At 35.9% G+C, this 24,774-nt stretch overlaps 1 protein-coding gene across 9 annotated transcripts in view; it reads left to right on the plus strand.

Moving 5' to 3' along the window:
• Window positions 1–11,026, plus strand: part of LOC134227446 (putative polypeptide N-acetylgalactosaminyltransferase 9) — a 359,233-nt gene extending 348,207 nt beyond the window's left edge. For all 9 annotated transcript variants that reach the window (XM_062708949.1, XM_062708943.1, XM_062708940.1 and 6 more), the window contains exon 9: window positions 8,945–11,026. In XM_062708949.1, coding sequence (XP_062564933.1) covers window positions 8,945–9,214 — 270 coding nt within the window. In that variant the 3' untranslated portion in view covers window positions 9,215–11,026. The remainder of the gene's footprint in view (window positions 1–8,944) is intronic.
• Window positions 11,027–24,774: the final 13,748 nt, after the last annotated feature.

Raw genomic sequence — 24,774 nt, forward strand, 5'->3', positions numbered from 1 at the left:
GAAATTTAACGACCATTTTGAAACGAAACACAAGTGGCAATCTCATGGAGTCGCTAAGTTTCTCTCATCAAGCAGCTGTCAAAACTGTAGGCGTAACCACCCACCATGGACATTGGACATAAACCACAGATGTTCCCCCTCACTATGGTTTCAATTCCATGCGCTGTTGCTTTCTCACACTAACGCCGGCGATTTTGCTAGCATCAAGAAGCGCATACCTATGGTTTGTTTTGTGATGAGATGGTGAACTGCAGCTACCACCTTTGACTGTATTTTCATTATGGTAATTCTTTTGAATCTCTACCGTGTTTTCCATTAACCACAGCTTTTATCCCAGTCAGGAACAAAGTACTAAAAGGGATGAAAAGGCTACAATGTATGCTTGAGGATATTTATAATTATTTAACCAATTTGACATGTCCCGTTTATTTAGTCCGGTTAGTTTAGTAATTTTCTTATCATGTCCCGTTTATTTAGTCCGGTTAGTTTATTCGGATAATGCACACAAAACTCTCTAGCATTTGTGACAGTAAGTTGATTCGACGAGACTCCACCTTAACAACATTTATGAACTTCCATAAGACAAGTTTAGTACTATTCCAATTAACTCTACCACGCTGTATTTCTTCACAGATACGAATTTCGGCCTCAACTTTTAGGCCGAGACACTGAATATCGTGCATGGCTCGGCTCAACGCAAGTCAATTGATTTTTTTTAATGCGATATTGTCACCGGCTTTGCCAAATTATGATCGGCGGCGTGCCGTCCCAAAATCGTCGGCAGCCACCGGCGGCGCGCGGTGGTGCACAAGTCTATCATGGAAGAGTGTGGGTTCAAATCCCACCGGCAGCCGAATCTTTTTTCGCAATATCTCATAAAATACCTTAAAATGACAAACTTAGCTATGTGTATTCAATTTAAACATCTTTTACAAAAAAATTGTCCGGTATAATGCGAATAATAAAAGGTTGGTGTGGAGCAAACATATGTTTCGAAACTGCTGCTATTATTCACAACACTTATCAAAGAAAAAAACAATGTGCTTAATCGAATAAATAGTGGCATAATGCAATACAAATTGCATACATCCAAGCTAAAATATCGTTGAAAAACGCTCTTTTTGGCATTACCTTTATGTGCATTACTTTCGTGTAAATTTCAACAACTTTTTCTATCTGCGTATATACAAAATTACTCGTCATTTTGCAGCTCCTACATCTATGAATGTGCATGAGTTACAAAATTCATACTGATCTATATGCATTAGAAATATGTTGTCGTCGTCGATGAAAAGCGTTATCTCCCGAGGTCAATTACCCCTTGTGGTTAATATTAGTTTGTTGAGTATTACGGAGATTGCAGAACAAAAAATTCTTTTGTAAAGAGTCACATCGTAATTGGTAATACATCTGTACCTGTGATATAAACATGACAGATAAACATTTTTTAATTCACGGGACAATAAATCGTCGTCGAACTCAGAATCATGTGCAGTAAGTTTGGCTTCCTAGTCCTATGAAAACTTCATTTGGTGAGCTGTGCATATTTGTTGTTTCTCGGTCAATCACACATTTCGTTGCGTTGCGGTGAGTTTGTAACGCAGTAGTTAGAAGATTGCATAGTGAAAGCTGTCATGTTAATAACTTTAACACCCTTAAGCTGAATGCTTATGGAGAGCTATTGGAAAAGGAATAGCTGCCCAATCAGAAACCAGAGTTGGAAAAGCATGAAAACGTCCATTGCCGGCCCCGCCCATCGTCTCCGTTACTAGGAAGGATATAGTGACGATATGGCACTTACTAAAACCTACTCACGACCAGCAACTACGATGTGTTCAGTCAATCCATTGTGCTACGATGACAATGTCTTTCGTCAACTGGCAGGCAGTGTGTTACGAATACGGTATGCAACAGCGATTGTTAGGATGAATTGTGTTGTAAGTGATCGTTACTTTTCTCTCAAATACTCTTTGTTTGAGTTCGTAAATGATTTAATAATAGTTAACTTGCCATTAACATTTAAGCAACTTCCGTAGTCAATTTATAATGTTGGGAAATCACATAGAAACACCTCACTAATCATCAATCTTCAAATGTAGAATGGGGGTATGGATACAGTCGATCACAGAAAATTGTTCCAAGAAACTGATTTTTCAACAATTTCGAAGAGATCTGTGATTTTTTTGAAAATTATAATAGGTATCCGAAAATTTTATTGTAAGTTTCTTCGTAAATTCCTGCAAAAATTTCTACCGAAATTGCTTTGCAAGTTTGTTCAAGAATTCAGGAATTCTTTCCACTGCATGAATAATTAAGACAATGACGCCATTTTTTTCTTTTGCTTTGAGTAAAACCATAAAAAAAAAACTCTTGCATGAACTATACCGGGTATTTAGTAGGAAGATTTCTTTCGGAAATTTAAATAGGAAATTCTTAAGGAATTGTCTGAAAGGTTTCTCACGGACATGTCACAGAAAATCTTAAATAAAATTTCCGAAGGAATTTTTGAATGATTCCTAAAAAAGTCTGAAGGAATTCCTGAAGGATTTTTTGAAAGAATTCTGAAGAAATTCCCAAGTAAAATTTCCAGGTAATTACAAGATTTTTTAACTAAATCTTCGGAAGGGATTTCTTAAGGGATTGGAATAATACGTTTAATATAAAATCCTGAACTAATTGCTGAGGCAATTCATTTAAAAAAATCATTTTCTACAGGAATTTGTTAAGCACTTTTCGTAGGTTTAAAAAAAATCATCAAAAATTCATCTCTTTAAGAAATTAAACAAAAAAACATTTTCGAAGGTATTCTTAAATGAATTTCCGAACGGAATTTCCAAACTAAATCCTGAAGAAGTTTCCGACATTCTTAAATTTCTGCAAGCATTTCTTAGGATATTCATTTAGGAATTCTTTCGTATTTTCTTGGGATTGCTCCTGAGAATCCTCCGCAAAGTACTTTGGAGATAAATTCATAAATTCCATTGGAATTTCCTCATAATAGTCCTTCGAAAATTCAAAGAAGGAATCATAAGAATAAATCAAAAATTTATTCGGAAATTCCTTAATGAACTTTTTGTTTTAGGAATATCTTCGGAATTTTCTTCAGGAGAAATTCTTCTGAAACTCCTTTAGGAATTTTTTTTGAAATCGATTTAGAAATTTCTTAGGAATATATTTTAAGAATTCTGCCAGTACTTCCGGCAAAAACTCTTTCGAAAATTCTTTTGGGAATTCCTTCGGTCATTCCTCCGGATTTTTTCAAGCAATTCTTACAGAAATTACTGCAGACCTTCAGAGATTCCTGTTGAAATTGCTCCAGAATTTTATTTGAGCATTCTTTCGGGAATCTCTTAACAAAATACTTTTGGTATTTTTTTAGTTTAAGAAGGATACATTTCATTTGTATATTATTTTGGGAATGCCTTGAAAAATTCTTTCAAAAATCCTCACGCTTTTCCTTCAGAAAATCATTTGAAATTTACGATAGAAACTACTCCAAAAATTACTTTAGGATCTATTTCTCTGGAAATTCCTACGAAAATACGGATAGTAGTGAAACAAAACTGTAATTAAGACTTGCCAATAAAAGTCAAAATTGGATTGCAATTATTCAAAAGTTCGTTCGATTCGTTCGTTCAAAATCATCCAAAAATTTTTTCGTGAAAATACCCTCAGGAATTAATTCGGTAAATCTTCCAGAAATTCTTACAGGCATAAAATTCCTCCAGGAATTTCTTCGTAAATTTCTTCTCTCTCCTCCTGGAATTTCTTAAAAAATCTTCCGCAAATGAATCTAGAAATACCTTCAAAATTTTCTTAAGTAATTCTTTCGGAAATTCTTTCAAATTTTTTTTTGAGAAATTGCTGCATCAATTATTTCAGGAATTTCCGTTAAAAAATCTTTCACTTTTCTTTAAGAAATCTCTCTGGAAACTTAACACTGCAAAAATTCCACACATGTTTATTGGCAAAAATTCATTAATAAAACTCGTGATGTTTATTAGGTTATATATTCAATGTTTATTGATTGTATCTCGCTTAACTTTTCAAAAGAACCTAAGTAACTTTTTTTTCATGAATTAATTTGAATAGCGCAATCAACAGAACAACATGAAAGCTTTTGATTGCGGTACTCAAATTAATTCATGAAAAAAATTTTACTTTGGTCCTTTTGAAAAGTTAAGCGAGATATATTCAATGTGAAGAATTTTCTCAGTGTAGGAAAAAAATCTTTTTTGGAATTCCCACAAAACTTCATCGAGGAATTCTTTAAGCAACGTTCAAGCAACGTTTCAACATTCCTCCGGAAATTGTATGCCTTGAGGACTTTGGATAATCCTTTAAGATTTTTAGGGAGTAAGTTCATGTTCCGTTTTTATCAACACGGTCCTTTAGTTTCTGTTGAAAAAATCGGAACAGTTACAAAATCGGAATAATTTTCTTCGACGATTTTTTTAGCAAAAATTTCAGTAAAAATAATATATTGCTGGGAAAATGTAAGATTTTCTGGTTCTAACATTTTTAAATGCTAAGGGACTGTCTATAAATCACGTGAACATGATAGTGGGAGACAAGGTTTAGTGAAAAGACATAGGAAATGTAAATTGATCATCAATGGTGGCTGGTTGAGATTCCTGGCAAGCAAGGAGCGCATTAAGGGAACGTCCATTAATTATGTTACGCAAAAATAACCTTTTTCAAGCCCTCCTCCCTTAATTGTCCCACTTTCTGTATGGCATTTCCAAAAAAAATATTAGTACTCGCACTTTTAGAATCCTTCTTTCGCTCACTAAAAGCGTGACGTAATTTATGGACGATCCCCAAGATAAGGTGGTATCCGTTGATAACATAACAATAAATTTTAAAATGTTTGACCTCCTCAACGGGACGGATGGGTTATATATGCCCAGCATTTTAGAATGGCTGTGAAAAATCACAGAAGAGAGCTAGGTTCCCAGTTTCTTTAGCAAAAATGTTCATCAGGATGTCGACTACACAGGAAAAATATTGGAGGTCAAGTTTGACTATACCCTGAAGACCTAGATATCCGAAACCTTGGGAAGATTTTGTTTCTGACAGCTTGCAGATGAATCTGAAATATTTGGATCCTATACCACATTGTTTAATAAATCTAAACACTCAATCACGTTTAGTCAGACAGGAACCAATTTTTCCTGTATTTTGTGGACCGTGCAATACTGCAATGAGTTTCATTTCTGCTTAAAAAATAGCTATTCTCGCTCAACATCGTTTGAAAAAGCTTTCATTTGATTTCAATTTACGAGGTGCAGCACTCATTTCAGTCAAAGCGATTGCATTTCCGGCACACTTTAAACCAGTTCCCGGCCTAAGCAAAATTTCACTCAATCTTTCGACATCTTACTCTCATTCTCTCTCAGGACGGTAGAAAATTCGACGTAAACAAAAATATGCACGTTTGAGGACAAAAAGATGCTAGATGGTATTATTTATAATCATTTTTATTTGGTTGAGAAGATATATTCACTCATCCAAATTCCTTCCAAACAATCAAAAACTATTTTTTTCTTCAATTTTTTAAATCGAGGGAATTATAAATAACATGATAGCGTCATCGCATTACATAGTTTTCCTAAATTAACGATGAAGGATTATTTTCATACTAAAAAAGACTCCTGATCGTTTGGCAGCACGGTGCGGCTAGAAGTTCTTAGGCCGAGGTGAATTTTTGTTCGGTTTGAAGATACATTTTTTAATGTATTTTAATATGTTTATATAAGTTCTAGTGATACGAACAAAAAAAAAAAAATGCATGCGTTTAGAATTATTGTGTGGTGATTAAGAGCTTCAAGCAATGATTGTATCGAGAACTGTGACGATTTTATGGTAGGTGTTTATATGACGATACCGTTTTGTAAAGGTGGAAAGACTCACTTCGGCTCAGTGGTGTAGCAATGAAGAGCGAATGTTCGGAATCTACATTTTTATTTTCTATAATTGGATCAATTAGAAGGATTTTCTGGAAAAAGTTTCTAAGGCATTTCCGGAGAAATTAACAAAGGCCTTTCCAGAAGAACCTGTATTCAAAAGTATTTCCTGGCATAATTGTCTAAATTATTCCTGCAGTGAATTTTGGGAGGAGTTCTCAAAAGAATTTCTAAAACATATTCCGAAGAAATCCGCAGTATTTTCCTTACGATTTCCGAAGGAATTTCTAAAAGAATTGAATCGCTGCTTTGAATTTTCAAAGGAATGTCTTGAAATTCTTTGTAAATTCAAAGGATTTATCTTCGAAGTAATTTCCGGAGAATTTTTTGGGGAAATTTAAGAATGTCGGAAATGCCGTTAGGAATTTGTTTGGAAACACCTGAAGAAATACCTGAAATTTTTTTCTAGAGTTGTGGAAAGGATTCTTGCTGGAAATTCCGGAGAAATTACTAGTCAAATTTTCGAGGGAATGATATTTACGTTTGTATCCGAAGGAATCCCTTAAATAATTTTCGAGTTGGAAGGTTTTGAAAAAACATTTCGAAAAATTCCTAGAAACCTTTTCAATAAGACGATTGCGATATAAACAAAAAAATGCATCAAAATTTTAGTAATATTTGAAACAGCCTGAAATTTATTCCAATTATTGTTCTTACTACTGACGCCAAATTATGGCTGAATTAATTACGCCAAAAATGCTGGTGCCCCACCATTACCCGAGCTCAGGCGCCACCAGTGACCACAGTCATTAAATTCTTCGTACAGTTGAACCTCCACGAGTCGATGTTATATGACCCGATATCGACATTTTATGCCATATTGGAAAATATTTTCTGGGCTACTGTGATGGTCCCTTCAAACAGTTTTCCAAAGATTTTTTATTCCACATCTCGATGTTTCCATGAGTCGATAGTCCCTTCAATATATAAAAAAAAGAAGGTTTAACTGTCTTTTTTTCTCAGCTTGTGACATATCTCGAAGAAGTAGCTAGTAAAATATTACGCAAGCGTAATTACTATTTTTATCAGCGCCGTCATTATTAGTTGTAGAAATTACAAAAGTTGTTAAACAAAACGTCCATTTACTTATAAATGGGGAGCACATTATATAAGCGACGGTCGAGTCAAGAAGTTTTGCCAAATCGATATAACATGGCTTTACAGATCCTCCCATGCAGGAATACTGGGTTCACAAAACTTTCGCACAATCCCGATGACCAGCAAAGTCTCAGCCGCTACAACATATCGTGGAGTCTTGACAATTGGAAACAATCTCACCAACCACTGGAGCTGCTAACGCTTTTGATACACACGGCTTGTATCGGAATCCGGATTCGATATTCTATCATCAATGAGTCCAGGAAAAACATTGACATGCAACTATCCTGTGCGGATACGCGGTTCGGGTTGTCATTCGATATCGATGAAAAGCATCGCTGTGTGGACATTGCCGTCGATGGTGTTTTCATTAATTACTTCGACTGTGGCCTGCTAAGATTTCAAAATTTCTACACAATAGACGTCGGCGTTGATGTGTTAAAGTTTTCGCATTACTGTTCGGATAAGTCAATTCACAACATGATGCTGATATTACAGAAGATCAATGAATCGAATCCACTTGAAAGTCAGTGCACCTGTTCAAATGTCAGTGAGTTTAGATCCTTTTGGAGACGCATTGAAAGGTGCAGTAGGGGCTTGGAAGCGTTGCGACATGAGGCAGTGATAAATTGGATTAGCAGTTATATAATCGTCTTGTATTTGTTGATTGCGATCAGCTTATTAGGGATTCTTTTCGTGAGTTTGCTTTGGATAACGGCGTTATCCATGGACAAATGTAAAATAAATATTGAATTATAGGAATCACTCTTTATGGGCTATTTCCAAGAATAAGGCGATTATTCTCATATATTTTTTTTTTTGTTTTGAAGTGTTGTGCAATTTTTTAATAAAATTCGATTCTGCTCATACCATATATAAAACATGACAAGCCTCGTATTGAAAGAAACTAGAATTAATAACTTTATTATAAGCGTTTGTGTGAAAAATATAAAAATATTTCCTATTTAAACCAGAGTTATGTATTGTCGTGGTTCTTATTTTCCTGATATTTTTTATTAAAGTTTTGTTATGTTTTGGATTCGAAATACGTATTCGACAAAGATTTAAGGAAAGAAGAATCTGATAAAAACAATGTTTAAACTGTATTCGCTGCGCATCATACTAATGATTGGTCAATTAAATGGTAATTTTTCAATAATACTTTGTTTTAGATACAGCTAAGTTCCTTTATGTTCCTTCATATTAGACCTTGCTTTTTTAACATTCCAATCTACCTTTCACCAACAAACTTTTTGATCATTGACATTAGACAATTCTCATCAAGCCCATCATCTCACGTGTCATATTTCTATCAACCATAGTTGAAGGACAGTGACTAGAAGAAGGTAAAACAATTCAACGTTCCACAGAATGTAACAAAATTGGTCGATGTTTTGTTAAAATTTTATGAAATGTACAAAATTTGGTCAGCAACCTTATTTCACAAATCCTTTTTTAAATAGTGCACAAATTATTATTTTGGTTCCTCTGGATAGAGTCGGAAGATGCGGAATATAACGTGTGGTGATGATTGGTAACAGATTCCTGTAAATATGTTCCATTTATATATTTCCCTAGTAGATAATGCTTTCAAATATAACCCACAAAACCGTAGATAGTAAGGAAGTGGCGTCTGTCAGTGTCCGTGAATGTCATATTTATTGCACAGTTCATGTTACGTGATTCAGGAGCAAAATTTCTCACGGAAATGATCTTACACTTGCAGGCATGGTCACTATCACTTAGCGTAATTGGCACACAAGTATGTATCGGCACTGACAATCGTCACTGACATTCCCACTGCCACTAATCCCAAATCGCAATTCCTCTGGCAAAAATACCAACTAACCTAAACTTTCATTTCCACCTCAAAAACAAAGTACTGGATGCTGAGCAAGACGGGCGAAATCCGTCGGGACGAGGCCTGCCTGGACTACGCCGGACAGGACGTGATACTGTATCCATGCCACGGGTCCAAGGGAAATCAGTATTGGAACTACTCGCCGGACTCGCACCTCCTGCGGCACGGCTCGTCGGACAAGTGTCTGGCCATCAACGAGGCCAAGCAGAAGCTCATCATGGCCGACTGCGACGCGACGATCGACGCACAGAAATGGCAGTTCCAGAACTACGATCGCAGCAAGCTGTGAGCTTCCATAAAGGAAGACCATATTCAGTAACTTGTATAAAACCGGAGAATGCAGAAAGATTAGACAAAAGGGTGGAAATAAGAACAGATTTACATCGGTTTTATCCCACGCGCAAGCTGAAGTTCAGAGTCCTAGTTAGTTGAATGATTTTAATGTGATTTTCGCGTTAATTTATTATTAGATACAGAGAAAGCTGTATGCAAAAGCTCCTCGTTGAAGGTTTCCTCCTGTTGCTAGCGATTACGAACCAAATAGAAATGAGGTAAGACATGTTCACTCCATTCCAAGTAAACATACCAACTGCCATATCTTCCCAACCACCAACCTGGACCACAATCTTCCTATTGATTTTTTTTATAATTATTTTTGTGGACCTATCCAAAACGAAAGATTTCATATTTTGCTCGCAAGCTGATGTTTTCGCACAAAATGACAATCGCAAATCAAATTCTGTTTTCCATTTCCGTGCTTCTGATGATTTCTATTTTTGTGCGCCCGTTAGCACAAATCAATCAGAGATCTGCGCCTGCTGTGATTCTGTAAGGCGACAGGCGTCGTCTATTTATGGAATCATCTTTTTTTTCATTCCTCAATTAGTTATGTTTAGTTCTCTCCGGAATGGATACCGACTTAGTTGCTCAAATCAAGAAGGAACAAAACTCCTCCACGCAGGAAAGGAAACTCTATACATTCCAATTAGGTACCAATATCCAACATCAAAAGAAACTAATAAAAGATAAGCCAAACTTGATTGTGGAAGGTTAGTAACTTACACAAAGCTGACAGCTGCCGATCGGCTGTACACCGTTCAAACATATCAAAGTGCGACATTCAGAATGATTACGAAGATTAGGAAGAAAAAGTTTGCCATAGATGAACTGATTTTTCTCCGAGCTTTCGTTTTAACTTTTAACCTTAAACTTATCAGAACAAGCATTCACACATACACACAAATAAACTGACATATCCGAAGGGAGCGTGAGAAACGATAGAGAATACAATTCTTCCCGTTGATAATTTTAAAAGTGACTCCATCACAAGAGACTATCGAACTGTTTACTTATACAAACAACATTGTTTTATTTCTACAGTAGTTAATATATTATAAATAAACTTAGAAATGTGATTCGTTTTCTTTGTTCTACTCCTGTAATCAAGCAAAAATCGACACGAGATTGAAATGATAAAAGGAAATGCTGATTTCCTGACAAAAAGTGAAGAAATGCAACTGAGAGTATGCGATTTGCGGTTCGATCGCGTAGTAGGTACGAAAGGGATTTGGTATGAATGAGCGTATTTCTACATGTGCCTTGTAAATTATTATTATTACTATGATTATCGTATGCATAAACATTTGTAGAAGGAAATACAACAACACTGACGTGAGAAATCTATCAATTACAATATCAATCTGACCTACAGGACAGCATGTTGAGTGTTGATTCTTCACAATGAAAACATATTATCAGCGCGGAAAGCAAAATCAAGTAGCATACAGTAACACGTTGTTCTTAAACAGTAGTTATACAAAGCAGAGACAACTGAATGAAATCGTATTACATACATACAATTATTGAAAACTTCTCCTATATCTTGAGATACGACAGATGCAAGATAATTGTGTAAATACATATCCTTCGTTTTTACTTCGAATGAAATGAGAAGATGGAAACAAATTAACTCTAGGAAACTCTTCGCTGCAATAATAAACACAAGAAATGAATGCAAAAATCACACGTGGTAACAAAACAAAACATTAGTGCATAATGATACAATTTATGGAATAAAGAAAACTGATTACGATGAAATAAATCATCACGGTTCGACTTCGTTTATCCGAAAGCATTTTCTAATGAGCTATGATCAATTTAATTTAAAAATCGAGCAAATAATACGCTGAGATCCCCTTCGACTGAGGCTGCTTTCTTGATAAAAGGTACCCAACGGATAGACCGAAAGGCGGCGTTAAATCGTAAAACAACTATTCTTCACACAAATTTCATTCGTCAATTAAACATTCCAAGCTAAGTGTTTCATTTAAACCCCAACTGCTCCTTCCGCATCCGCCTTGATAGAGCGATGCTTGTTCTTCAGTGAAACACCTTGCGCCTCCATGTTCGGTGCGATGCCTTCGTCATACACGCTTAAAATGAACTACTCAAAATTGAGTCGAATTCGACTCACTGTCATTAAAATCAACCCAAAATTTGAGTAAAAATAAGTAAATTCAATAAACATGATGATTGAACTGAAATTAAAAATCTGTTTACTGTAGAAAACACTCAGATTGATAGATACACTTGTTCCCCACTTGAGAAATTATAAAATAATGGATGATAATTTTTATTTTTCAGAAAATTATCATTTTATTGAAGTAGAACCTTTAACTCCAATTTTAGGTTGTACCATTTTTAATGAAATTGAGTTCGACTCAATTTTAAGTACTTCATTTTAGGCGTGTAGGTGGTTGAAAGCTTTATATTTCGTTAAATTTATTGCATGCAAGTTGACACATCGTATCAAAGTCGACTTGTTTTAATCGAAAACGGGTAAAACTTACTGTTTCAATAATTTAATAACGTTAAAAGGTTAAAAGACTATTATTCTTCCATTTACTTCCACTATAAATGGAAGAATAATAGTCTTTTAACCTTGTAGCATTTCCTCTAAGACGCTCTAAAAATAATTAATCAATTTAATAAAGTTCTAGCGTTGGTTCTAGCGTTGGTTCATACTAGGCTATATAAGGAAGTTCTGTTAATTTGAGATCGTTGTAATTTATGTATGTTGAATATTATTTCGAGTTTTCCTAAACCTACCTGAAGAAGAGAGAGATGGACCTGAAAGACCCAAGGAAACTTTTTACTTTTCAACGCAATTTATGCAAACTTTAAGTTATTTGGTAGTCCAAAAGTTCGCAAATGCATTGCCTGTGAGTAGTCATATAAAAATATTACTGAAAACTCGTAATAAAGCTTTTTTGAAAAGTCGTGAAAAATGGATTTCAAAAAGTGCCTGGGCGATACGTCCCACCATAACTAAAGACGTTTTATAGCCCTCCATTAGTATTTCATCTATCGCATTATAAAAAGGTTACAAATCCTTATGTGCTTGACATTAAAAAACAACATAAGTCCATTTAGGCAGGTGTGAATTACATTCCATTATTTTCCATATTATTTGGAAGCAACTGCTGCAGGCAGTGTTGTGCTTAATCATTATCAGACGATCATGATTGTAATTTTCACGTGAAACAGTAGGTGAGTTCTTCTCAAATTCTCAACTTCTCAAATTTTCTACTCAAACGATAATAAACACAGAATTTTCATTCAATCATTAATCTTCACTTATATCAGCTAATTGTCAACAGTCCCGTTATATCTTCTATTAGGCGTTATGGTTTCATGGTAGTAAGGAAAAAGAGTTCAAAATGTAAAAGTAAATGTTTCAAATCAAGATACAATTTTCAAACGATTGTTAATTGCTGGCGAGTTTTTATCACTTGATAATTTAAAAGTAAAATCGCGGGTGAGTTTGATCATCCTCGATTATTCGAAAATTTGATTTATCCCATCCTTGGCTGCAGGCTCGTTGGTAAATCTTCCTCGCAATCCGAATACAAATATTGAAAGAATTGCCGAGTCTTCATTCAACATCGCGAAGGGAAGACCTCAAAAACCGTTTCAGGGATGTTCAAATAAAACAAAGAAACAACGTGAACCTGAGGAGCTAGCATTTGCGACCAATATATCAAGAAGCTCAAGCGCAAATCAGGAAAAGGTTATGACAGTGGCACAAGCACTGGCGTTGTACATTGACTTTGATTTATCCGAGAGAAAGTACAATTTGCTTCGAAGTACTTTAAACGAGGTTCATGCAAATCTGTTTCCTAGTCTTTGCACGTTGAAACGTCCGCTGAGGTTGATTTGCAAGACCTAATGAATTGTACCTTGCTAATCATTATGCTACAACTTTCGGTAGAGAGCTCAAGGACGGTAAAACTTGTATGCTAATGGGCTTTTGATAGAAGCTCAGGACATAGCACCTACACACAAAAATTTTCGAAGGCTGAGAGTTCAGATGCTGCTTGCCTGCTTGTCGTGGCTCTAGTTCCATTAAAAATTATCGACATTAAAACAACACTATCTTCTGATCAAATCCGCGGCCATGTCAGACATCCTGGAAGATTTCCTAGTTGAACCATTCCTCGAACACGACGACACGCCACATCGTCCCTGATGCCAAATGCCCGGATGAGCAGCTGAAATTCCTTGATTATGATTCCACGTTAGGAAAACAGCACACGAGGCTCTACCTCTTTCTTGTAACAACAGCGAGTGTGGTAATAAATGTGTAGTTAATTAAGTTTGCTTTTTAAAAAGTGAACTTAAACGAAAAATCCCGTAACTGGTGTCAGAAGTGGGATACTGACAGTGAGTGTCATATAAAGTGACAAAAGTGATAGTGCTTCGTTGGTCACGTTTAGCAAAAGCTAAAGACCTCTACCCTTTTGACATCGCAGCGACATCGGCTTGGAGGAAGTCGCATCACGCATAGCAGCCGTCAGGAAACTGGATCGTCAGGCGCCGCAACGACACCCCGAAGACGACAACTGTTTGTCCGCTCACTGCAACGACGGATGAAATTACATCTACTGTAAGTAGACATCTATCTGTTTTATTATACCAAAAACCACATCATGCCGGAGACACGAGCTAGCGAGATTGAGCAGCTGATGCAAGAAATTGCCGAGCTTCAAAGTCTAGTTACCGGAGCGGGGAGTGCTTACCACATCCCCAATCCGATAAAAAAAATTGCCTGAATATTCAGGTAACAGAAAGGAGCTAAATTCTTGGCTCCAAGAAGTAGATGAACTCTACAATGAGTTCAAAGTGAACGGTGGGAGAGGTGCACCCGACACCTCCAATTCTCACTATTTTCGGGCAATTAGAAACAAACTTAAGGGTGACGCACGAGCCATAGTGTGCACCCACGGAAACCTAAACACAATTGGGGATCTAAAAAACATACTGAAAACATACAACTTAAACAGCCTATTTCATGTTAGAAAAGGGGATCGCTCCCCTCAAAAATTCTACAGTGATATTAAAGAGCTAAACACTAAAATAAGAGCGAATCTGATGACGCATCATTTAACGTCATCACAACTGTTGGAAATAATGACCATAACTAAATTTTTAGATGGAATAAGCGAGCCTCTCGCTTCTATAATTCGAAATTCAAAACCAAAATCTTTGGAGGACGTTTATCAAGCCTGCATTCAAACCAAAACTGCATACGTCCCCGTCACCCAAAACTACTAGCAATCCAAGCAGATTTACAAATAACACAAAACCAAACATTCCCTATCGTAAACCGTTTAGACCCAGGGAAGAAACAAATAATACAGAGGAAACTGAGCCGTATGAAGGAGAGGAAGAAGAAGAAGAGCATGAATGTGTAGACGAAATTAATTTGGAAGCTGATGAACTAAATTTTCACGCGGTACGCCTAATGAAGAAGAAAACTTGAATTTTATTCCTTACTTTAGATTTCCCACAAGCAAAGGCTATTTGAATTTCCTTGTTGACACTGGGGCCAACAAGTCGTACATAAATCCAGAGCACGTAAAGCGCGCTTCTAAACTTAGACAACCTTCGATTATTAGTAATAAAAATGGAAAATTTGCGATCGACAAGGTAGTACACGCTAATTTCTTTCAGGAAGCATTTGACCTAAGCCACGCACTTCTACGCCAAGGGACCAACATTTCAACCTGAAAATCAGGATCCAATATCTGTAGGACACGAAAACATACATATTGAATTACAAGAAAAAAAATGTTTGTACTGGAAAATGATTTGGGAACATTGTTTAATAGCAAATTAAAGTAGCAGACTTTTAGTATGAAAAGAAAACTCCTAAATCATTTTTTTACAAATGTGCTCCATCGCACCTATTTGGGTGCAAATGTATTAGTCAATGCGTAATTAAATACAGTTTTTAATGACCTTTTTGAGTGCACATTGTATTGCTTCGAAAATTTTAGTTTTCATGAGATATTTGTACTTTAAAAACAGTGACATTGAAATGGTGTCGCGTTACGAAAATAGTCGTATAATTGATACTATACAAAAAGTACAACCAATGGAGAAGTAATATTTTGGATTCTCTTAGTACTCGTCAAGAGCTTTCTTTTCGTGTATTAAGATCCAAAAACGGAGCATTTCTCATGAAGCTACACTAGGTACAAAAATATGGTGTCGCGTTACGCGAATTCAATGTGCTTCTGAAATAAGGGATGCTTTCGGTTTATTGATACAGTGTCACAATGGCTTTAAAATTGAGAAAAAGTTTCTTTCAAGTAAATTATGGCTTGTACATGAATAGCGTAACAAAATTGAGGGTGTAACGGGGTGTGTCATTGTTACCAAATGTCCATACTACAAACAATGGGTTCCCGTACCAAAATGTTACGAAGTGGTTGGAAATTACAAAGGTTTGGTAATAAAATAACTTGAGTTATTTTTTTTTTAATTCGAATGGATTGTGAGGCTTTTTCTAATCTCTCAGCGCTCAATATCACCATGCACTCATTTGAGTAAAACGCAACGAACAGTTTGCTCTAGAACAAGGTTTCCTTTTACATATACCATGTCACGGACCGTCAAACTTGTTTGTGGATGTTTGCATTCATATTCTCCAATCGTTCTTTTATTTTAAAGGCTCATTTGATGTGAAGCGTTACTGAGCCGCAATCATAATTTTCAATACAAGTTTTATCTTGACATATCGAAGCTAAAATCGAGGAGCTTCCTTTCGTTCGCACTCACTAGCTCTGCAATTTTGTTTTATTTTTTCTTTAAATGATATCGTCACAGCCAGGTACTCGATCCGTAAATTTTTGTTGATATCCCAGCTGAAAAAAAATGTTAGTCTATTACAACACTCAAAGAAGCTGCCGTAAACATAAGTCATTTTAGTCGATATTACAGCTTAATTACTTTAACAGAGATTTGCAAAGTCAATATCGGTGAAATAATTGATGTGTGTTGGTCACCATCAGTTGAAAATATAATGAATAGCATTAGGCAAAAAACTATCGAAAAAAGTTAACAAGTGATGAATTGAAAATTTATTGATTTCCATGTTATGTTAATCAAGATGAACCAGCCTTGGGCTAAAAATCTCGTTAATAAAGACATATTATATCAGGCATCCGAATGAACTTCGCTTTGACCTGAGTGAATATACAATAAAGAGGCAATTTTTTTCACCAGGACACTATTTTCAAAATTGAGTAATTATTGATGAGAGCATAAAGATTTAAAATGCATATAAGTAGTACACTCAGAGCACGACGCATCCGTTCTTGTAATAAACATTGGTTGATACATGAGACGTAAACCAATCTCTTCGGTATTAATAAAAAGTTGAAAACATACCACGTTCCAGTAGAAACGTGGAGTAAAAAACGACAGGAAGATTCCTCTTCAACATTGCTGAGCTTCTTGGGCCATTATCACCTATCGAAATGGTTAATGTAGAAGAAAGGCAATATGGAACTTTTCAGTGTAAAAAACTCACTTCTAGGGGGATCGATCATTTGACCACCTTAAAAACTGATCCGAATCATACTTGGGTATGACTAATATAAAAATAGGAAAACTCATTACCATTCATTTCGTTTTGAAAACTGAATATGTGATATGAATGGTATTGGTTCAGTTCTAAATTTGTGCCGGTTAGTCCCTAAAACCTTAATAGCCGAAACTCCAGATTGTGACCACCAACTCGATCTACATTCAACGTTAGATAATGTGACAATATCCTCTGTCGAATACAACATATCGCATCGAAATTGGCTGAAAATACGTGTTGTATCAACGATAAACACGTTTGCGTAACGCGACACCATTTGCAGAACACTGTTTGTCGATCAGCGTAACGCGAAGATGTTGATATCAATTCAGTAATTTTCCTCATAATCTCCGTTTTCCCGCGATTTTAATACACAGCCTCATTTCTGTTGATGTATACGAGAAATGCTTAGAATAACACTATCCAACAAAATTGAGCTTTTTTTCGCTCCCTTCAACCATTTTTAATGTACTCAATAGATTTTTTTATGCTGAATTCAGGTACGTATTCAGATTTTCTGTAACACGTCCAGTTTTTGAGAAAAACGCATTTTAATTCACAAAAGTACAGAAATTTGGTTTCTCTCCTCTGCAAAGCTGAATTTCGGCTCCTCACTTTTAGAATAAAGTTTGAATTTTGTAGAATGGGCCTTGTAGACTGCATGTGGGTTGTTGGATTTCATTTGGCACGTACATTTGTTGTGAAAAACGGAATTTCATTCACAAAAGTACGTCTTTTCATAGAAATTTGGTTTCTTTCCTCTGCAAAGCTGAATTTCGGCTCCTCACTTTTAGAATAAAGTTTGAATTTTGTAGAATGGGCCTTGTAGACTGCATGTGGGTTGTTGGATTTCATTTGGCACGTACATTTGTTGTGAAAAACGGAATTTCATTCACAAAAGTACGTCTTTTCATAGAAATTTGGTTTCTCTCCTCTGCAAAGCTGAATTTCGGCTCCTCACTTTTAGAATAAAGTTTGAATTTTGTAGAATGGGCCTTGTAGAATGCATGTGGGTTGTTGGATTTCATTTGGCACGCACATTTGTTGTGAAAAACGGAATTTCATTCACAAAAGTACGTATTTTCAAAGGAATTTGCTTCCTCTCCTCTGCAAAACGGAATTTTGGCTCCTCACTTTCAGAATTAAGCTTGAATTTTGTAGAATGGGCCTTGTAGAATACATGTGGGTTATTGGATTTTATTTGACACGTACATTTGTTGTTAAAAACGGAATTTCATTCACAAAAGTACGTATTTCCAATGAAATTTGGATTCTGTGCTTTACAAAGTTGAATTTCGGCTCCTCATTTCAAAAATAAAGTTTGAATTTTGTAGAATGTGCCTTGTAGAATGTATGTGGGTTGTTGGATTTCATTTGGCACGTACATTTGTTGTGAAAAACGGAATTTCATTCACAAAAGTACGTATTTTCAAAGGAATTTGCTTCCTCTCCTCTGCAAAACGGAATTTTGGCTCCTCACTTTCAGAATAAAGCTTGAATTTTGTAGAATGGGCGTTGTAGAATGTATGTGGGTTATTGGATTTTATTTGACACGTACATTTGTTGTGAAAAACGGAATTTCATTCACAAAAGTACGTCTTTTCATATAAATTTGGTTTCTCTCCTCTGCAAAGCTGAATTTCGACTCCTCACTTTTAGAATGAAGTTTGAATTTTGTAGAATGGGCCTTGTAGAATACATGTGAGTTGTTGGATTTTATTTGGGACGTACATTTGTTGTGAAAAACGGAATTTAATTCACAAATATACGTATTTTCAATGAAATTTGGATTCTGTGCTCTGCAAAGCTGAATTTCGGCTCCTCGCGTTGGGAATAAAGTTTGAATTTTGTAGAATGGGCCTTGCAGAATGCATATGGTTGATTGGATGACATTTGGCGCATTGAGAAGCCGAATTTCTATGAAAATACGTACTTTTGTTAATTAAATTCCGTTTTTCACAACAAATGTACGTGCCAAATGAAATTCAGCAACCGATATGCATTCTACAAGGACCATTCTACAAAATTCAAACTTTATTCTAAAAGTGAGGAGCCGAAATTCAGCTTTGTAGAGGAGAGGAACCAAATTTCTATGAAAATACGTACTTTTGTGGATGAAATTCCGTTTTTCACAACAAATGAACGTGCCAACTGAAATCCAACAACCCACATGCATTCTACAAGGCCCATTCTACAAAATTCAAGCTTTATTCTGAAAGTGAGGAGCCGAAATTCAGCTTTGTAGAGGAGAGAAAACGAATTCCTATGAAAAGACGTACTTTTGTGAATGAAATCCCGTTTTTCACAACAAATGTAAGTGCCAAATGAAATTCAGCAACCGACATGCATTCTACAAGACCCATTTCACCAAATTCAAGCTTTATTCTAAAAGTGAGGAGCCGAAATTCAGCTTTGTAGAGGAGAGGAACCAAATTTCTATGAAAATACGTACTTTTGTGGATGAAATTCCGTTTTTCACAACAAATGAACGTGCCAAATGAAATTCAGCAACCGACATGCATTCTACAAGGCCCATTCTACAAAATTCAAACTTTATTCTAAAAGTGAGGAGCCGAAATTCAGCTTTGTAGAGGAGAGAAAACAAATTCCTATGAAAAGACGTACTTTTGTGAATTCAATTCCGTTTTTCACAATAATTGAACGTTCCAAATGAAATCCAACAACCCACATGCATTCTTCAAGGCCCATTCTACAAAATTCAATTTTCATTCTCAAAGTGAGGAGCCAAAATTCAACTTTGCATAGAAACCAAATTTCTATGAAAAAACGTACTTTTGTGAATGAAATTCCGTTTTTCACGACAAATGTACGTGTCAAATGAAATTCAGCTACCGACATGCATTCTACAAGGCCCATTTTACAAAATTCAAGCTTTATTCTAAAAGTGAGGAGCCGAAATTCAGCTTTGTAGAGGAGAGGAACCAAATTTCTATGAAAATACGTACTTTTGTGGATGAAATTCCGTTTTTCACAACAAATGAACGTGCCAAATGAAATTCAGCAACCGACATGCATTCTACAAGGCCCATTCTACAAAATTCAAACTTTATTCTAAAAGTGAGGAGCCGAAATTCAGCTTTGTAGAGGAGAGAAAACAAATTCCTATGAAAAGACGTACTTTTGTGAATTCAATTCCGTTTTTCACAATAATTGTACGTGCCAAATGAAATTCAGCAACCGACATGCATTCTACAAGGCCCATTCTACAAAATTCAAACTTTATTCTAAAAGTGAGGAGCCGAAATTCAACTTTGCATAGGAGAGATACCAAATTTCTATGAAAAAACGTACTTTTGTGAATGAAATTCCGTTTTTCACAACAAATGTACGTGTCAAATGAAATTCAGCTACCGACATGCATTCTACAAGGCCCATTCTACAAAATTCAAACTTTATTCTAAAAGTGAGGAGCCGAAATTCAGCTTTGTAGAGGAGAGAAAACAAATTTCTATGAAAAGACGTACTTTTGTGAATTCAATTCCGTTTTTCACAATAATTGAACGTTCCAAATGAAATCCAACAACCCACATGCATTCTACAATGCCCATTCTACAAAATTCAAGCTTTATTCTGAAATTGAGGAGCCGAAATTCAGTTTTGCAGAGGAGAGAACCCAATTTCTATAAAAAGACGTACTTTTGTGAATTTAATTCCGTTTTACACAACAATTGAACGTGCCGAATGAAATCCAACAACCCACATGCATTCTACAAGACCCATTTCACCAAATTCAAACTTTATTCTAAAAGAAAGGAGCCGAAATTCCGTTTTGCAGAAGAGAGAAACCAAATTTTTTTGAAAATACGTACGTTTGTGAAATAAATTCCGTTTTTCACAACAAATGAACGTGTCAAATAAGATTCAACAACTTACATAGATCTTGTACAATTTCTTCTATATAATTCAAACCTCTTTCTCAAAGCTATAAACCGAAAACCAGCTTTACAGAACAGAGAAACCAAATTCCCATCAGAATACGTAGTTTTGTGAATTTAAACCCGTTTTTCTCAAAAACTGGACGTGTTACAAAAAATCTGAATACATGACCGAATTCAGCGAAGAAAAATCTTTCAAGTACACTGAGAATGGTTGAAGGGAGTAAAACACTGTTGGCTAGTGTAATTCGAGACTCCAAACCGTATACCAGAGCTAAAAAACGCACTTGCATTTCAAAATGCGAAAAAGTGCAATTCAGCGATGGTGTCGCGTTACGAAATGCAGCTCGTTATATTTATCATATTCAAAGCGAAAAATCTCAAAATGAATATTCTATCAGAAAGGAAATTTAGTGAGGATAATTTTACACCTGTTTAATAGGGCAGTTCAAATTTTTAAAATGTTCGAAAATTCCAACTCCCATATGTCTATTAGCATCATTTTGATAATATAGGAGTCCTGGAAAATTTTCAGCCAATTTGGTGGCAATTTAGGGGTGGCGCGAAGTCAATTTATGTTTATATGGAAATTTGTATGGGAAAAACTAAAAAAATATTCAAGTCTCCCTACAACTGTCAAATCGTGATGAATTCAAATAAACATCCCCAACTTCCCTTTTTGGAATCTATATAAATGAGACCTCCGGATAACACATTAGTTATGAGTGGATTGAACGCTTCTATTGACAGCGTGAATATGAGATAAATGGTTAAAATAGTGTAATTAGCCTCAACGTAGCAGTGGAAACAAAATTCAAAATTAATGAGTTACCCGTTGGTTAAGCTCAAATAGACTCCAAAAATGGAGGTTGGGGATGTTTATTTGAATTCATCACGATTTAAGAGTTGTAGGAGGATTTGAATAAATTTTAAGTTTTTCCCATACAAACTTCCATATAAACATAAATTGACCACGCGCCACCCCTAAATGGCCACCGAATTGCCTGAAATTTTGCCAGGACTCCTATATTATCAAAATGATTCTTATAGACATACTAGTCGACCCGGCAGACGTTGTCCTGCATAGTAGGCGAAAATGTGCGTTCCGAACTGCCCATGCAAAGTTCGCATAAGAATCACAATTTTAGTTTTTCACGATTTGCTCAACTTTACTCGTAATTTTCGTATTAGGAAATATCATATAAACCCGTCGGAAACTATAACGAATGTTTCTGCTGAAGAAATTAAAAAAATCCATCCAGCCGTTTTCGAGTTATGCGGATACGAACACAGACCATTTCATTTTTATATATAAGAAATGGGAGTTGGAATTTTCGAACATTTTTGAAATGTGAACTACCCTACTGTTTAATCATATGTCCCCGAGGCTAATTTTCAAACGCAGACCTAATTTCTCGTTGAAAGTCGGCTCCTCATGGTGTCGCGTTACGCTGGAATGTGTCATTTGATTAAAAACTTCCTTATCATTTGTTCAAATTTCATAAATTCTTCGATGGCCTAATCGGCTACGAGAACATTGCAAAGATGAAAGCTAAAATCGACTCTAGCAATCATCAATTAGTAATTGGAAACTCGAATTTCTCACTTTCAAAATATTATCCATGTTCAATAAACTTTCATGAGCAGTCGGAGAATATGTTTGAGATATGCACCACTGCTGATGGTGCATTCCTCATAGAAGACGAGTTAAACATAACAAAAGGCATCAGGTTACAACCCGGACTATATGAAGCCAAATGTAAACGTGCCGTTGTACATTTGGCCAGCGACAAACATATCAGGGTAAATGATATACAACCGCTCGAGAACGAACGTTTCTATCTAAATCAGAATGAAACGCGAGTTAAATTAAACTTCCCTTCTGATCATTTGAATAAAGAAGAGAAGCGAGAACTGGTGAAAGCATTTAAGCCCTACAGGGATGTGTTCTTTAATGAAGAACAGAAGCTGACTTTCACACATGAAATTAAGCATAATATTGAAACAAATGATGAAAAGCCGATTCATCAAAAGACGTACAAATACCCCTATCATTTGAGAAAGGAAGTATCCGAACAGATACAGAAAATGCTCGATTCGGGTATAATTAGAGAGTCATCGTCTCCTTGGACTTCACCCATATGGGTCGTTCCAAAAAAGATGGACAACTCTGGAAAGAAAAAATATCGAATAGTGGTGGACTACAGGAAATTGAACGAAAAGACCCCTGCAGACCGATACCCTATTCCAGAGATCAGTGAAATTCTTGATCGCCTTGGAAAAGCGCAATATTTCACTTTCTTAGACTTTACCAGCGGGTTTCATCAAATAAAGATAAACCCGAAAGATGTGCCGAAGACTGCTTTCAACGTAGACCATGGAAAATTTGAATTCGTTAGAAAGCCGTTTGGTCTAAAGAATGCTCCGGCAACGTTTCAAAGATTAATGGACTCAGTCCTTCGAAAACATTTAGGCAATAGATGTTTCGTCTACATGGATGATATCATCATATTTTCGTCATCCTTGAAAGAACATATTAAGGATCTTTCAATGGTTTTGCAAACTTTACGGGAAGCTAATTTAAAAGTACAATGTGACAAATCGGAATTCCTCCGAAAGGAAGTTGAGTTCTTAGGACACGTTGTAACTACGGAGGGTGGCCACACCTAAGACCCCAAAGCAGCTGAAATCCTTTCTAGGAACCGTTAGCTATTATCGATGGTTCATCCCGGGCTTTGCTAATATTGCTAAACCCCTCACAAGACAATTGAGAGGAAAAAAAAAAAAACTACGAAACACCTGATTTCATAAATGCCTTCTCGAAGTTAAAGGAGATTATGGCATCAGATCTGATGTTATCATATCCTGATTTCGAAAAACCATTTATTTTGACCAACATCGCAATTGGAGCAGTGTTGTCACAGTTGGTAGATGGAAATGAAAGACCGATAGCATACCTCTCCCGTACGCTGTCGAAAGCGGAAGAGAATTATTCCGCTACAGCGAAAGAACTTCTAGCGATCTACTTTTCAGCAAAAAGATTTTGACCATATCTTTATGGAAATCCTTTCACAATTTACACGGATCATGAGCCTTTAACTAAGGAGCTCAAATTAACAGATGCTACCGGACGCGTTACTCGCCAAAGGTTATATTTAGAGCAATTCGACTTCAAGATTGCTTATAAGAAAGGTAAACAAAATGTAGTAGCGGATGGGTTATCAAGAATCCCACCCGTCGAACTGAATTTACAGGAGCTTTTAAACGAATGCTTCCCGAATAACGAAATTTATGGACCGGAAATAGTAAACAAATTTATCAATCAGTTAATTATTAGAGTACCAAACGAAACCAGGAAGAGTCCGCACATAATGTGCAAAATCTTCCCACGTCAGATCCGTCACGTTTTTCATAGATCCAATTACAACAAAGATCAACTGCAAGCAATTGCATATTTGGTGCATTAGACGTTATTCGTATTTGCGATGAAATTATCAAAATTGAATTCAGTAAGAACCTTAAAATTCAATACTCTAACATACTTTTACCAGATCTCATTTCAGGTACCGACCAGATGGAATTCATACGGAAATGCCACAACTTCAATCATTACAAGTTAACATACGAGGAAATCAGGAAATCTGTCTTTTTTCCCGGAATGTTAGGCAAAATCACAACATTTATCAATTGTGAGGACTGCAAGTTCGCTAAATACGAACGCAAACCATTTAAAATTCCAATTTTCAGGAGAATCTACGAAAACCCTTTTGAAAACGTGTTTATTGATGTCTATATGTTAAAGATCATTACAAATTCCTTACTCTCGTAGACTCGTTCTCGAAATTTGCCCAAATTTTCCAAATTTCAATCGAAACAACTGAAGAGCTAACAAGCACTCTAGTCGAATATTTCAAAATGTTTGGAATGTCTAAAATGAATACTTGCGATCAAGCACCGGAATTTAGAAATCCTCGATTTAGAGAGTTCTTGGAGAAATAGGAACTCGTAGTCGTTAAGGGTATG

Source organism: Armigeres subalbatus, chromosome 3, assembly GCF_024139115.2.
Source record: "Armigeres subalbatus isolate Guangzhou_Male chromosome 3, GZ_Asu_2, whole genome shotgun sequence".
In the NCBI taxonomy this organism is placed as follows: Eukaryota; Metazoa; Arthropoda; class Insecta; order Diptera; family Culicidae; genus Armigeres; species Armigeres subalbatus.